Source organism: Polyodon spathula, chromosome 20 (genome assembly GCF_017654505.1).
Source record: "Polyodon spathula isolate WHYD16114869_AA chromosome 20, ASM1765450v1, whole genome shotgun sequence".
Taxonomy (NCBI): Eukaryota; Metazoa; Chordata; class Actinopteri; order Acipenseriformes; family Polyodontidae; genus Polyodon; species Polyodon spathula.
Genome location: NC_054553.1, coordinates 4,618,478 through 4,635,658, shown reverse-complemented (window position 1 = coordinate 4,635,658; position 17,181 = coordinate 4,618,478). Strand labels below are relative to the sequence as shown.

The window sequence follows — 17,181 nt, the reverse complement described above, 5'->3', positions numbered from 1 at the left end:
CCGGTAGGTCACAGCATGTCTGTACACAGTCTAAAGCAGCTTTTCAGAATCTATATATATATTCAACAGCCATTTACACTGTTTACCACGATAACTTGGATTAAACAGGCATAATTAATGTAAATCTAATTTGAAAAGATTTTTCAATGTGTGAGATAAGGGGTGCGCTGAAGAGGAAGCAGTAACCAGCCATCTTTTTTTTGACAATAACAAGAAAGAAAAGAGAGTCTAAAGAGTGGAGCTTTAGTTTGATTTTTATTGTCTGTTTCCATTTAGAAAACAGTTAAGCATTCAAAAAAATAAGCGGGGACGAGGCTCAGCAAAAAGTATAGAGCGTCAACATATGCAACAAAAAAAACCCTCGTAGGATTAATAGACTGGTTATTTGATTTTGGTAATTTTTTTCATGTTTCCAACAGGTTTATCTTCCCCTAACCCCCCGCCGCCAGCTCAGGAGGTCAGACCAGCAGCTTCTGATGGTAATAACAGTGGCAGCAGCATTAGTACTACGTCCAAAAAGAGGAAAATAAACAGCTCCGAAAGGGAAGAGTTTGAATCGATTCCCTCGTCTCCTTCCAAAAGCATTAACAATACGTCCTCCGCTGGTTCGTCCACCTCTCACCACGTCCAGAAGAAGTTGAGGTTCGAGGACTCTGTCGATTTTATCGGACTGGATGTGAAAATGGCTGAGGAGTCCTCTTCTTCTTCATCAACGTCTTCTAACAAGAGTAAAAACCTCTTTTTCGCTGCTGGCGTTGGACATCATGCCAATGGGCTGACAAAAACTTCGACTGGGTCCACAAGCTTCTCCAACAGCAAACCCGGAGCTGCCAAGAAACTAGTTATAAAAAACTTCAAAGGTAACATTTCCTATCACTAGACCTGCATTAACGCAAGTGACCAGTTTCATTCTTAAATAAGAGTTGAATGCATTCACGTAATCCACTCCGTGAGGCCTCTGATGTAGTGGACAGTGTGTTAACGTTAACTTAGAAGATGTGTAATAATAGAGCAGAAACATGCTCATGAACCATGATAATAAAACCTGGGGCACAGTGTAGAGGGCTGCTATTTCAATGCTTTCCCATTAGTAATTTATTTTTTGTTTTCACGGAACAAGTTGAGATTTAGTATCTGCGTGCGTTGGACAGCTACTGAGGTGCTGGCCCGTGTTAATAGCACTGCTATGAAAATCTTGGAATAATTTAGTCGGTCAGATTGAAGTGTTTGTATTTTGATTTAAGCACGACACCTGTCAGTATGCGGTGATATGATTGAATTGTGATAGAAGTTCTCTGTTTGTAGGGATTGCTGATTTTATATGTCTGGTGTGCATACAAACTTACTAAGCCTTCTAGAAAAGATTATCTGAACAAGTGCCAAAACCGTCTGATTGAAGTGTTGCCAAGAAAGCAGTTCCTCCTGGGGTTGCCAAGAAAGCAGGCCCTCCTCCTGGGATTATAGCTGCTCTTTGTTGTGTATCTGCTGTGTATTGAGTTCTTCAAATCTATTCAATCAATTTTTTTGCCAGGGATAACCCTTCTTTTGAATGACCTCAGATCCACCCCAGTATAGGTTTGGTTTAGCGCAGTAGCCCCCCTAGACTGTGCTGTACTTCGGATACAGTTTTCTATGGCACATCAGAAATGCATGTTTACGTCTGAACTATTGGAAGTAGGATGATGTGTTTTAGCCGCAACGTTTCAAGCTTATGTTTTGCCTGCTTTTTTTATTTAGTATGAAATATGGAGTACACTGAAGACCACGCTAACATTAGCCTAATGTTAACATTGGATATTCTGTTTATTTCTCCACTTTGTCTTAGATTAACTCAGATTTCTAAAACGGTAATCATAATTGAGGGGATGTACTGTACATGTTAAGAGCTAGTCCTTGTTTTATGAACTGTAGTTAAAATGCTTTTTTTTTTTCTTTTGCATTCATAATAAACACTGGGGCTCAAGATGATATTTCGTTGCCTCCATGCTTTTTTAGGGCAAGTAAATGAAAGCACACAGGTACATGTGAAATTGAGGTTGACTGTTAACTTGTGGCTCATGACCCAGTAGTAAGAGAAGCCCAATTTAGAATGGCAGTGTGTTATATTGCCTCTGCTTCCCTCATACAAACCTAAGGACTTCACTGCAGATAGATGGGTGTCCTTCAATCCTGCACACAGCCAAACGCTTATACAGGATGGTAGGGGTCGCTGTTGCATAGCGAGGCAAACAAACCTCACCCGAGGTCGGCATCTCAACCCGACGAGAAATCCAGCCAGCTCCAAATCGTATGAGTTACTCTGCATTCCACAAAGTTGTGCCTTTACCAGATTAGTACATGGGGACTGTTACTGCCTAATGGCATTTAGTAATCCAGTGATCATTTTGAGTACCCATGGTATTTCACTTGTATGTATCCCTACATTGGACACATTTCTTACTAATTTAAATGTCTTTCTTGCATTGATCTTGGTTGGCATTTTGATGTTATAAACTCAATTTCTGTTGATTCAAGGCACAGTAGTTTTAAACACACTGTGCAGTATTGAAGTCCGATGTGTGTCAATTAGAAATAATTAGTTAATTTTTTTATATCTGTATGTATCCATCTATATATTGTTCTTGGTGGCCATTGAGGAAGAGAAGAGCTACAGTCCAACCATATTGTAATGACCACTCAAGGAATCATTAAACAGATGAGGGGGGATCTAGGTCTTCAAAGGGAACTATAGATGGGTGTTGACTGTAGTTGTCAAACATGTTGCTAAGAAATGGGGTTTCTGTTTGCAGAGAAACCGAAATTGCCAGAGAATTACACTGACGAGACCTGGCAGAAACTGAAGGAGGCGGTGGAGGCCATTCAAAACAGCACTTCAATAAAATACAATCTGGAGGAGCTTTATCAAGTAAGAAGCACACTACAGCACTAGTGTTCACACCACCATCTCCGCATTGCAGTTGCAGTAATAATTTAATTTAACATCTGTTCTCCAGCAAGTGGTGAAAAAAAATCACACATGTCTAGAACTTGTGGCTTGTCATTGATTTTGATTGTGTTATGCCTTCATTTTAATTGCTTCCATGTGGTATAATCGGGTTATCTGGGCTGGGTGTCTGTCACTGATGTACTGATACAGTACAGCCAGAGTCCTTTTTGAGCTGAACTGGTGCATGCAGTTTTCTGTTTGTTCTGTCTTGTGTACAGAGGACAGATTGGGCTGATATGAGGAGTGCAGAAACAAATGTTTGTGTTTTTCTTTTTGCTTTTTTGTAAAGAAAGCATTTATATAGGAGCATTTACAGGATAACCAGTATAGTATAATGAAGTGTACAAATTGGCATATAATTAGCATATTGTATTGTTACTGTTTTGCAATGCTTTTTCCTGTACTAGTAGAGCGCTCTGCAGATGTGAGTGGAGTTACCTTTTCTAACCAAAGGTGTGTGCTACACACTACTGTGTGTGTTGTCGATTACTGATGATCCTAGATGCGTTATGCAGCTTTACAGCACAGTGTGTTTTGGTTTGAGTGCTGAGTATTACAGTATCATTGATTTAATTCAGAGCAGCAGCTGTTGCCAGGGGTCACAATCTATATCTTGGTTTTTTCATGTTTGTTTTTTTGAAAGCGATGACCTTAACAGAGTTCTAGATTGGGAATCAGAATGTTCTAGATTTTTATTTAGCCAGTTGTTGTGAGATATGTAAAAACAAAACAACAACAAAAAAAAAATTAGCAAGATGCCCTTTTAAATAAATTGTCACGTATGTGAATGAAGTACAGAAGATCCCCATGACTTTCATCCACTGTATACCGACACACTGGCAGGTTCCCAGAGTTTGGTATTGTGATTTACCTACATAAAGACCCATAGACAAGAATCTCCATCTATACCCAGATATTAATGCGCTCAGTAAATTGTCCACAAAAAATCCTAAATTGCACCACATTGAACAAACGCATCTCTAGATATCCATATATATCTAACCTAGCAACATTGCATGTAGTACTTTTTTTAAATAAGAGTTTTAATTCCTCTTGTGTTCATTTTCTCTGTTTTTTTAGGCTGTTGAGAACCTCTGTTCCCACAAAATTTCAGCAAAACTTTATAAGCAGCTGAGGGCGGTGTGCGAGGACCACATCAAGGCTCAGATCCATCAGTTCAGAGAATATCCTTTACTGGTGAAAGAAGAAACTGGACCACAACTATGTTTAACCAATAATATTACACATATATAGATATCTATCTCAAAATGTGTCATTTAGAGGTGTTGCTTCTATGGTGATGCTCAAACCACACATGAGGGGGTAATAATGCCTATTTGTAATGTCTGTTTTCTCAAAGTGTCAGGGATATAACCTAGACAAATAGCATTAGAATAATTTTGACGTAATGGGTCAAGCAACACTCCTTGGTCCACTTGAGCGCAAGGACCCAGATGTTAGAAGGGTTGAATGCATCTCTCCATAGTATAGCTGCTTCCTTGACCTAACAGTTACGGATGCATTAGACAGCGTGCTGTTCCTGAAGAAGATAGATACATGCTGGCAGGATCACTGCAGACAAATGGTAAGTTCATGCAATAATAAACCTGAGTGACATCACATACAGGTGCTTCAACAGGTAAACCTGGACTGACATCATTACTACTTTTTGTTGTTCTATTTGCAGATCATGATTCGAAGTATCTTCTTGTTTTTGGATCGGACTTATGTTCTTCAAAATTCAATGCTGCCATCTATTTGGTAAGTGTAATAAACAGCTTGTGAATGGAATGAGGAAGTCTAGTCAGTCCCAGATAATGCAATATTGGAACAGAACCAGGAACCAATCAGAAACATCGCTAACTCTTTTTCTAGGGACATGGGACTGGAGCTGTTTAGATTTTACATAATCAGTGATCAGAAAGTGCAGAATAAGACGATAGACGGAATCTTGCTGTTGATTGAAAGGGAGCGAAGTGGAGAGGCCATCGGCAGGAGTTTGCTCCGAAGTCTTCTCAGCATGCTCTCAGATTTGCAGGTAAGTAATACCCCCTGGTGGGCTAATTAAAAGCATTCTCTGTAGTCTGTTTCCATCACCAGTCAATACGTTTGCTCTGAAGGCATTGTGTTTTAGTAAACACATCATGATGGGTCTGCTTCTTTAAATATCTTTTCTGCTCTGACACTGTAGATTTACCAGGATTCATTTGAACAGCGGTTTTTGGAAGAGACTAATCGTTTGTATGCTGCCGAAGGTCAGAGGCTAATGCAGGAACACGAGGTAATTTTCACTTCATTAGATGAATGCATATTTGTATATATATAAACTAACCCAGTGGCATCAACTAAAACTGTACAAGTTCAAGTAAAGGGAGGTAGGGCTTCGTCAATTAATGTTTCAAAACTCTTAGATCAGTTACTTTCATTTTCCTTTCACAAAGTGATGCTCATTACTCTTGTCTTGGAATTAAAGCAGTCTTTATTCATGTTGATTGAATCTGAACTGGGGTTGAGTCTGACAGATCCAGGGGTTATGATGCTTTAACACAGTTTTGTTTCCGTCATGTTTTCCAACCCTGCAGAGCTGTATATATTAGATTTTCTTTTTCAGGTCCCAGACTATCTGCACCATGTAAGCAAGCGCTTGGAAGAGGAAGCTGACAGGGTTATCACGTATTTAGACCAGAGCACTCAGTAAGCCTTGCTTTACTAATTCAATTTGGCAGATGCTGTGTTGAGTTTTTATGTTTGTACTCCAGTTGAACCGGCTACAGTGGCCAGTAGTATAAGGGAGGAGGGGATGGACTATAATAATAGTTGATGCCTTGGTAGTTTTCTAATTTTAATTCATGGACTCCAAGAGCTTTTCCCTATTTTACAGAAAGCCTCTTATAGCTACTGTGGAAAAACAGCTATTAGGTGAACATCTAACAGCTACTCTTCAGAAAGGTAATTTGTTATTTTGTATTCTCTAGAAGTATCTATTCCAGATGATCCTATAGCTTGACCTGGAAGACAAAACTACAGTTAATGTTGTTGGGCAATTTCAGGGTTGTTGGTTTCATAAAACCTTCTTGCAGACTGGTGTCTACCAAACGACAGCATGTATTAGGACTCCCTACTGAGATTTACAGATGTGTTGATACTCATTGGTCTTTTTATGGAGCCCCCTCATAACTGCAGCGCAGGAACGTACTCTGTAGTGTGGTGACAGGCTACGTTAACACATAAAATTTTAAAGAATTTGAAAACTATGATCAAATGTTTCACTGATATTTCTTGATTACTAGTATTATAGTTTAATTGAGAAGCAAATAAAATGTTGTCTGGTGGGGAAAAAGCAAAGTGTACATTTTCAAATTTGTTTCGTTATTTTAAATTGCTTTCCCTAGGTCTAAACCACCTTCTAGATGAGAACAGAATCCAGGACCTGTCCCTTTTGTACCAGCTCTTCAGCAGGGTGCGAGGGGGTGTGCAGGTCCTCCTTCAACACTGGATTGAGTATATAAAGGTACTGGTAGTGGGGTTCACAATTCCTCTCCCTTTCTAATGCTTTCTATAGCAGTTTTCAAGAATAATATTCAATAAATGCACACATATTTAATAATATGAAGTCCAAAAATATTTTCTTGCATGTATTCATTAATATATGGATGGATGGATACTTGAATGGGTCAATAATAAAAATAAGTATATTTGTATTGTGTGTATTCCAGTTTTGTCAGTTACATCAGTTTTAATCAGAACTGTGTTCTGCACCACTCTTTGTGTTCTAAATTCTGACGCATCTTCCACGCTCCTGGGGACATAGTCCTGGACGCTGCGCCTGTTGAGAGTGCTGTGTAGCTGAACTTGGGTTTACTGTGCTTTCTGTAGGCCTTTGGAAGCACGATAGTAATCAACCCTGAAAAGGATAAGACAATGGTCCAGGAGCTGCTAGATTTTAAGGACAAGGTGGATCACGTCATAGACATCTGCTTCTTGAAGAATGAGAAGTTTGTCAACGCCATGAAGGAAGCTTTTGAAACGTTCATAAACAAGAGGCCAAACAAGCCAGCAGAACTCATTGGTAATTTATTTATTTATTTTTGGAAAGTAAACGCCTCATTTGTTCCTTTTTATAAGTCATTCTGAGGCCTTTAATTCTGCTGTACTACAGAATGGGTTTAGCTGAAAGCTTTGTGACAGCTATGGAGTCAACCACACTGAACATAATGCAGTGTTAAATGATGTAAAAGAATATTTCATTCTCTTTGCTTTAGAGATAAAAACTAAATAAAGTTGTATTTTATCAATAGGAGAACTGTAGTAAAATGTGTGTGGTGGAAATCATTTCCGTAAGCATTGCAAGAGGTTTTTTTTATAAGAAGTTTCCATAACTGTGTTTTGGTAGATCTGTAATTTTACTTTTCTTTTTATGTCCCAGCAAAGTATGTGGATTCAAAGCTGCGTGCTGGCAACAAAGAAGCAACGGATGAGGAGCTGGAGAAGATGTTGGACAAAATAATGATCATATTCAGGTTCATTTATGGTATGGAACTTGGTCTTAAAATGAACCTGCTGCAGAAACATTATGCTATTTTCGTTGATCGTTCAGTTGCAATTGGAAATGAGCGATGCAGAATATAAAATATACTATACCAATTTACCTTTTTGATATTGCTTGCAACAGGAAAAGATGTGTTTGAGGCATTTTACAAGAAAGATTTAGCAAAGAGGTTACTGGTTGGGAAGAGTGCTTCAGTAGATGCTGAGAAGTCCATGCTGTCCAAACTAAAACACGGTGAGAGTTTCTCCTAAACATTAAAAGCAAGTAGCTTCAATCTACATTTTAATATTTAGTTATTTGTCGTTTTATCAAGAATTCTAATCATTGAGGTTTTTTTTAATTGCAAGTGTATTGTAAAATACATTTTGGTACTGATCTATTGGAGTAATTGTTAAAAACAAGATTGGAAGCATCCTACAAAAAATGGAACTTGAAGCTACTTGCTCTTTAAAACTGTGGGTTATCTGTTTTTAGAATGCTACTCTTGATTGTCTGAGGTGGGTAGGTGTTAATTGCACTGTAGACATGTCAGACTATGAAGAATTGCTCTTCAATTTGTAACGCTTCTGCTTGGAATTAATCAACCTTATGATCACGTGTAGGAGGTTTCTTTGTTTCAGTTTATTGAACCTTTTGTTGTATTTCAGAATGTGGCGCTGCTTTCACTAGTAAATTGGAGGGGATGTTCAAGGACATGGAGCTTTCGAAAGACATCATGGTTCAGTTTAAACAGGTAAGGCTGAATTGCAAATTAAAAACTTCCGTACAGCAAATTAGTTTGTCCAGGCTTCAATTCTATAGATTGGACGTGTTTACCAATACAGATTGATATGCTTTCAGCCCCCCACCCCCACCACCCCCTTCATCCATGCAAGGTTCAACAGATTAATGTTTCTGTGTTGCATGTAATTCCATTCAAACTAGAGACTTGCTGTAATTGAATATACATTATATTGTGTTGCTCTCTCTGTGAACTGTCCAACAGAAATTTCTGTCTGCAGTTGATGTGTGTTTTTTTTTTTTTTTTCATTGTCACTCATGCTCAAGTGCTGTACATCTTTGTGTTTTAGTAATCTGTTTGTATTTAAACTTGCATGAACCTGCAGTTTTGTTTCTGGTTGCTGTATTGAGAGCTACTTTGGTTTTAGATCACTAAAATAAAACCCAGTGTGTTCACTCAAGCCACTAACTTGTTGTTTTTTGTTTTCAGTACATGCAGTGTCAAAACATACCTGGTAATATTGAACTGACAGTAAATATCCTAACAATGGGTTACTGGCCAACATACGTGCCTATGGAAGTTCATCTACCTGCAGAGGTCAGTATTATTTCAGTAAGCCAGGGTGAAACTAAATACACAGTGAGAGAATAACAGTTAAATGTTTAACAAATAAAATGGTTGATACACTACATATATTGATTGTAATGTTATTTTCTCCAAGTATAATTTTCCATGCATGTCAATTAAATTCTCTTTGGTGACGACACAACGGTGCATGTTAGACTGGTGGATCTGCAGCTGAGGGTCTTAAGTTTGGACCTTCTGCTTGATTTGTTTTAGCTTGAAATCAGCCTGGCTATGATCCAGGTCTCGGTTGTGCCACTTTAATTCTTGTGTGTTTCAGCTGGAGGGTGTTGGTTCCTTGCTATGACTGCTCTGCTAGCACTAGATGCACGAATTTAACACTAGGTGCCAATGCGCTCAGCTGCATGAGAACCGGAAGCTGCACTAGCATTGCCTTTCTAAGATAAGGGCTGTAAAAACGTGTTCAGGGAAAGAGGAGACGCTGTTCTGCAAAATTAATTTGTATTAACGTTTTGTTTCTACATTTTAAATTTTTTTTTTTTTTTTTTAACCTGTTTTAGATGGTAAAACTGCAGGAGATTTTCAAAACGTTTTACCTGGGGAAGCACAGCGGCAGGAAGCTCCAGTGGCAATCAACACTAGGACACTGTGTATTAAAAGCTGAATTTAAAGAGGTAGTCACAGTTTTTCAATTTCCCAGATTTATTTATTTTATTTCCCAAGATTACAAATTGTAGATACTAGGTTTATTTTTTGCCCTTTTGTGTCTTTTTTTTAAATGTGATTCTAAAAACAAGAGCACTCTGTCCAGGTAACTCCTTTACTGTACTTTCCACATAGAAAACAGCTGTCTTGTTATAAACGGAAGCACACTTAAGTATTTTATTCTCCAACCTGAATGGAGATGTGGCATGTGTCGACGCAGCAATCGGTAACAAACTTTCATTTTTCCAGCAATGTGGCATAATACTAGGAAGTGTTTTATATGTGACACACGTGTTAACGAATGGGCAAGGAGGGTTTGTAAGTTGAATCTTTTTTGTGCGCAGGGTAAAAAGGAGCTGCAAGTGTCACTTTTCCAGACTTTGGTGTTGCTCATGTTCAACGAAGGAGAAGAGTTCAGCTTGGAAGAAATCAAACTGGCAACAGGAATAGGTGTGTTTCTTTTTCACCCTTAACGTTGAAATGTTCCTTGTTAATCTCCCATAACAATTAAACTCAATGGAGTTAATTAGGAAATACTAAAAAAAGCTTAATGATTTAAATCACAAAGATTTGACAGTCTTTCTTAGTCTCCCTTGTTAATAATACTCCACTTGTAATAACACATTTATAGATGCTTTGTAAACTAAAGCATAACCTTTCTAAATTGAGATACACAATGAAAAGGGTGCATTTGACTTCTAGCCAGACTCAAAGATCTGGCAGTAGATTTCTTGAGGTTGTTAAATTTGTCCTGATATGCTTTATCTGTATAATCTATATACTGTTTTGAAATATTTGATGTGTCTTGTGATCTGGGGCTCATTTTAACATTTCTGCCAATCGTACTGTTGCTGGTGGTTTATTCAGTCATTACTTTATTTTTATTGTACTGCAAGCTGTGGGTCAAAATCCATTTCCAAAGCAGTTGTAGTAAGTTGTGGGTGTAATTTGTCACCTACCTTGGAGGTAAAGAACCTATTGTATTGCTTTTGAAGGCTGTCCTTGCACAGGCAATAGAATATCTCACCAATGATGATTTTTGCCTTGACAGAGGACGGTGAACTGAGGCGAACTCTGCAGTCCCTGGCCTGTGGCAAGGCCAGAGTCATTTCCAAGAGCCCGAAGAGCAAAGACGTGGAGGACGGAGACAAGTTTACCTGCAATGACGACTTCAAACACAAACTCTTCAGGATAAAGATCAATCAGATCCAGATGAAAGAAACGGTACCTTTTTTTTTTTTTTTTTTTTTTATCGCATGAGCTTTCTGTGGACTGAATTAGCTGTGCCAGTGCTCCAGCAGAGTCGACGTTGATTAGTCTGATGTGAACTGAGTCAATAGCACTGCCAATGCTCTTGCAGAATACTGTTTTTTTTTATTATTTATTGCAAACACAGCACTGAGGGTACCACTGTGTCCAGGCACTAAAATTTAGGAAGTGTGTATTAGGAGCAGTCCTCAAGGTTGTGATGCACGCTTGTAAAGAGCACATAAAGCTGTATTCAGATACAGAAGTGGTTGAAACAGCTGGATTACAGTAAAGCATTTGCATTCCCTCTCAAGCTGTGTAGGTGTAACCTTCAAACCAGCTCTCTTTGTTCTCTATGGCATACCAAACCATCAGAGAAAAGTAGCAACCTTTTGAAGATTATTTTAAAACACTTGTTGAAAAGGTTTTCTGTGCTGTATTTCACTGTTTCCTTTTGACTGCAGTACCTTTTTTGAGATTTAATTTTTTCCCAGGTGGAAGAACAAGCCAGCACTACAGAGCGAGTGTTTCAGGACAGGCAGTACCAGATCGACGCGGCCATCGTCCGAATAATGAAGATGAGGAAGACACTCAGCCATAACCTCTTGGTGTCGGAGGTCTACAACCAGCTCAAATTCCCCGTCAAGGTAAGCATGTGACACTGTCCCACTGGAAATGCATGGCATCTGCGCCTAAGAGACTAAATGAACCCATTAAGGCTTCTTCTGGAACATTACGCTTCATTTGAGAGAGAAATAAATGGACCTAATGAAGGACAGTTTCCTCTTTTTTTTTTTTGGGGTGGGGGGGGGGGGGGGGTGGGGGTATGTATCTTCAGGTCTGGGAGTTTAACAAATAATAAAATATTGTTTAAATGATGACCTACAGGATACACCTTAAGTGTATCCATTCATTATAGAGTAGTACAGAACATCAGGGATCCACAAGTTTCACACAGCTGAAAGAAATGAGAAAGACAATTATTGTCTAGGGGGAAGCATGCAAATAATTAAAGCATACCACCACTAGATGGTGCTCTAACAAGTCGGTTTTGTAATTTAAGCCAAAAAGTACCCTCTGTAATTGGTTTATAATATTATTATTACCTGCATTTTTTAAATGAAATTTCCAGATGTGCATGATCATATTAAAAAAATAATAATAAAATAAACATTAGATAGAAATATATATATTTGTTGCAATTAGAAAAAAAAAGCTACCATCTGTACAAAATGAGAGCCAGAACTGAGCTGTTTCCTTAGCATGAAGTCCATTTGGCATATATTAACCTTCCTGTGATACGGCATTTCCACTTAATCTGAATGGATTGTGAAGTTACTCCTCTGCACTCCAATGGCCGTCTTGCAAACGAGCTGCATCATGGGATGCAGTTCATGTAGTTTCCAATAATAAAACTTTTTATTTGTATTTACTGAATTCTTTATTTCTATTTTTTGAAGCCTGCTGACCTGAAGAAGAGAATAGAGTCACTAATTGACCGGGACTATATGGAGCGTGACAAAGAGAACCCCAACCAGTATAACTATGTGGCATAGAGGAAGCCCCGCACATGCCATCAGCTGCTGTGAGCACTTGGTCTGGTATCCCTGTCTCCAGTGGATGTTAATACTACCCTGTTGAACCCAGCAACTGACAACTGAATGGAAGTAGCCTCCTGGAACAAGACTATTACTGGGGCCTGTTTCCTGTGGACTGCATACCCATAGAGAAATGTTGTCCATTTTCAGAGTGCTGGTAAATGCGAAGCAAAGGTTTAAAATCAACAAAATACTTAACAAAACAAAATGTGTGTGTGGTGGGGGGGGGGGGGGGGGGGGTCTGAAGAAGGAGATTTAATTAAAACTTGTTTTAAAACAGTATTTATTTTGAAACTTATATTCATACGTTGTACGTTTTTTAAGGCATCCCAGGACAGTCGTCTCTCTTTTTTCTTTTTTTTTTTTTTTAACATGTTCCACTTTTGTTTGTCTCATGCAACTTGCCCCTGGCAGATTCCTCCTAAACTCGATATTTCATCACAGATTTGCCACTTCTATAAAATTCTAATAAACTGATGCTTATGTGTTTCAATGTCTGTTCAGAATCCAAGATGGACAAAGTTAGATAAATGATGTTTATTACACAATTGAATTCCACTCAAGAAAGAATACAGTTATATTATATACACTTTTTTTTTTTTTTTTTTTTTTTTGTCTGGACGGAACATTTCACAAGATGATGTGAGAAGCATCGAGCCAAGGTTATAAGCCTGGCAAGGATATTGGTTTTTAAGTGTCGTGTCACTAGCTTTTGTAACTCTCAAACAATTTAAATTGGATATTTTTTAAAAAAAATAAACTTATTTTCAGCAGAAATGTGCCAAAAAAGGGTTCCATTCATTTTTCTTTTTTTTCACAAGTGGAAAAAGGAGCTATAAAACTCTTCTGATGCTGCTAAACACCTTCATTTGTAAATGCTTATTAAAAACTAGAAGCTGCTTTTTGGCATCTGTTCATACCTTTTTAAGTTCTTTGTATGGGGAAGAAAATAAAAATACACATTGTTAAAGGCCAACATACCCACCAGATCACTACTGAGGGTTTAAACTGAATGTGGCAGCTGGAAACTGCTCAATGTTTTAATGTTAATGCTTCATAGTGGTGTCCTGGGACTGCACTGAAAGGTACCACTGCTTTTAAAGACTAATTAAAGCACTGTGCTTGGTGTATTGCACAGTAACCAGGGGCATGTGGGAGCCAGTATATTTGTTGACAGTTTTGAGATTGAAGTGTGCCAAGTCATGCTGCACCGGACTGCTGTCTGGGTTTGAATTCAGCTTAACCCTTGCTATTTTTTATTGCTTCAGATTAAAAATTGTGTCGACTTGTTTTCTTTTTAGTTTCTATGTCCTCGTGTTCAAAACCCCAAATCATCTGTTTTGTGTGTGGGTGTTTTTTTGTGTGGTGCAAGAATTCAGGGATGGAAAGACTCCCATTGCCAAGCGGTTTGATCCAGTCCAGGTTTTATGGTGCTTGTTACCTGTACAGTGTGGCTTATAAAGCTCGCAATAAAACCAGGAATGCATAACATTGCTATTTAATGAGTTTTTAACAGTTTGACCACAAATGTATCTTCTGCAATAAACAGTGAAGGGGGAATAATAAAAGGTAATAATTTCTGCAACCAATAAGAAGCACAATTTTCATACAAACAAAAAGCCATTTTAATTGACTTTTTATAGCGATTCCAAGAGCCATGTAACATGAAGTAACGAATTGTAAGTGACACCGTTAAGCAATTTCTTCATGATTAATTGACGCTGCACTGGTTTTCATTTTGCTAATTGAACTTTGAACAAGGGAGGGGATAGGGTAATAACTAGCCTTGTATTAGATTTTCAGATAAAGGCATGGTGTAGTACTGTAGTCATTCAAAAGTCGCAGTTCCTAAGAAGTTCTGTTTTTTGTTTCTGAATTGCAGCACGTTTCCCTGTATTGACTGGTATCCAGGTATTCCTGTTTAACCCACAATGAGAACTTCTTACAACCCGTACATAGAGCTGCAATATAAAACCTTTGCAGAGTAATCTGATAAGAGCTGGTGGCTGTGCAGATAGAACCTGCTGTTTCTCGTGTGTCAGTGGGTTTTATAAGGGGAAGTTTTTTTTTTTTTATTAGACTGTTGCACCACAACCAGTACAATTTCCTCCTGTGGTAACACTATGTATGACATGTCTGCCAAATACTGCTCATAATTTCCACCCTTGCCTTATGTTCAGCTCCAAGTGATTTGAATCATTATAAAGAGGTACAGCCTCCAAGTCTTCAATTTTAACGGCAAGAAAAATGTTTGCAAACTTAACCAAAGTCAAATATGCAAGACCTTGAGCTGAAAAGCGTGTTTTTAAGGTTGCAGGTGCATCTTTTTGCAGTCATGTTCTCTTTTTTTAAATTATTATTTTGTATTATTTGTTTGTACAATTTACATCAGCTGCTTAAAGCTGATAGGGTGCCAAACAGGGTTCTGTACAAGTTTAGTGCACATGAATATGCAGCTTCACTACATGCTAACATTGTTTTTATGGCATCCACTTTAAAGATTGCTGGTATAAAAAAGAGAGAGAACAAAAAACCTGAATCTGAAAGCTACATGTTTTTTTTTTCTTTTTTAAATAAACAAAAATATTTAGTAGGGCTAGGCTTACAGAACACATGATAAGCTGGGACCATACAGAGGGAAAGAGGGCAGAACAGGAGTTTCCTATCTGAATCATTTTTATCACCGTTGAGAAGCACGGTTCAAACAAATGAAATTGTGTAGCTGTGTTCTTCAGCCATTTCATTTCAGCATGCTAAGATGTACCCTTATGAACAATCTTTACTGCAGAAGGCACTCCCCTCTGCAATGTTAAGGACCCCTTGAGGGCACACTCCACCTTCTGGGTATTGATGCTTGTCGACAATTCTCTCCACTCCTTGCCATTTTTTTGGAATAAAAGAGTGAGGGTCTGTTCTCTATTTTTTTGTGTCATTCAGTGTGTGTGTGTGTGTATATATATATATATATATAAGAAAAATGAAATTAAAATATTGGTTTTGTATCTGGGTATTTTTGGTTTTGTTTTGTATCTCCATCTATGTTACATTTCACCCTTAAACTGTTTTGTAGTGAACAGAATCATTTCATAGCTGGCATTTGCTTATATTGGTCTCAGGTGTGCAGTTTTGAAAGAAACACTTAGTATAGTAAACATTGGCTTTGATAATGCATAGATACAATTTGTCGAAATATAATTTACAAGTACTGTACAGTATTAACATTAACCCCACTGAATGTTGTAGATAAACTCATTAGAAAATGGGTTAGCATGTCACACGCAGTAAATATATTTTGAGATCATGTCAAGCTTGTGTGAGGTCAGCTATATTAAGGTGATTTTATATTTCTGTTACCCTGGGTTACAAATGGCACTTTTCAGTTTTTTTTCAACATCCTGTTTTGTTATTTGTCTATTAGTAGAAGTAGAAGTGGGGTAAGGAGAAGTACACAATTGGATTACGTCTTTAATTTCACAGGCAAGGTTACTATATTAGATTTTGTGGTAAACTGCAGTGCCAGGTTTTAATCTTTTTTTTTAGTGCTTCTGCTTTTGCCTGTCAAAGCTTGTTATCCCTGGTTCATTTTTTAAGAGGAACGATTTTAGTAATTATAGGGTTTTTAAACTTCAACTCTTACATATAAATGTCTCAGGGCTCAGTCAGTCTTGAAATACCATTCTAAAACTATAATGTTATGACTGCAGGATTTCATAATATGCAGAACTAATTAAAACCCCCCCCCCCCCCCCCCCCCCCACACACAAAGGGGGGGGGGTTGTTTGTATCCATTGATTAAATTATCATGAAATGAAATCCAAGTTTATACGAACAAGTGAATTATAGGCAGGTGTTTGGAAAGGGTGCTATTTGTAATATTAAACCCATGACGAGATTAAGGGCTGAGATGGTGCAGCAGCTTGCTCCTTAATTCACATTAAGGAAGCCTTTCACCTCTGCAGGCCCGGGTTTTCAATCCAGCTCTGGTCCCATGGGAAATGGGTTTGATGGCCTCAAACAAGGCCCTGGTTGATGTTGGTTAAGTTCACAGAACCCTCACACACATGGCAGTCTATGCATCAGTGTTACCAGATTCCCAGAGTGAAAAAGCAGGACCTATTTTTTCATCAATTCATTAACATCATCGCAACTCTGAAGCAGTTAAAATAACTATATAATAATTCAATTGTAACTTAAATGTTGTGTGTATTTAGGTAATAACAATGTATTATATATTTAAATTAGTAATAAAAATGGGTGTGTTAATCAAGACACGATTATAACAAACCTGAAAGGTTAACTTGGCTGGTGGTACTACCAAGATACAACTACTGAGCACACTACTACAATTCTGAATTATTATTAATAATAATAATAATAATAATAATAATAATGAATACAGGACTATTTAACAGTTTTACTGTGTCTGACCGAGACCAAATTATAAGGCTGAGAACTGGGACAATCCCAGTTTTCCCGGGATGTCTGTTAGCTCCACATAGAGAATCGGGTAAAGATTGAAAGTTGTGAGGGAAAAGCTGCAGACAAAATGTACTTTTTCAACACAGCAGACCTGTAAACATGTACACATCAGGGATGGAAATAAGATTAATGAAATGCTAGCCCTGTATATTTATATAAATACATGTTTTATACACACACACACACACACACACACAGAGAGAGAGAGAGAGAGAGAGAGAGAAGTCAAAGAAGAAAACCTACAAACAAAAGAAATGCCAAGTCATAAAAGACGGTGCCTGTATTTGGTGTGGTGTTGCTTGTGGTTTGA

General features: G+C 38.0%; 1 protein-coding gene across 1 annotated transcript; it reads left to right on the top strand.

The window, feature by feature from the left end:
* Positions 1-24: 24 nt before the first annotated feature.
* On the top strand, positions 25-13,681 carry LOC121295690 (cullin-4B-like). The gene is made up of 20 exons (XM_041220656.1): positions 25-860; positions 2,790-2,905; positions 4,067-4,170; positions 4,502-4,571; positions 4,674-4,747; positions 4,862-5,024; positions 5,178-5,267; positions 5,598-5,680; positions 5,868-5,935; positions 6,379-6,497; positions 6,863-7,055; positions 7,413-7,517; positions 7,659-7,769; positions 8,183-8,268; positions 8,746-8,853; positions 9,402-9,515; positions 9,891-9,996; positions 10,598-10,770; positions 11,289-11,441; positions 12,255-13,681. The coding sequence occupies exons 1-20, from the start codon at positions 407-409 to the stop codon at positions 12,348-12,350; spliced, it is 2,586 nt and encodes an 861-aa protein (XP_041076590.1). The 5' UTR covers positions 25-406; the 3' UTR covers positions 12,351-13,681.
* The last annotated feature ends 3,500 nt before the right edge of the window (positions 13,682-17,181 follow it).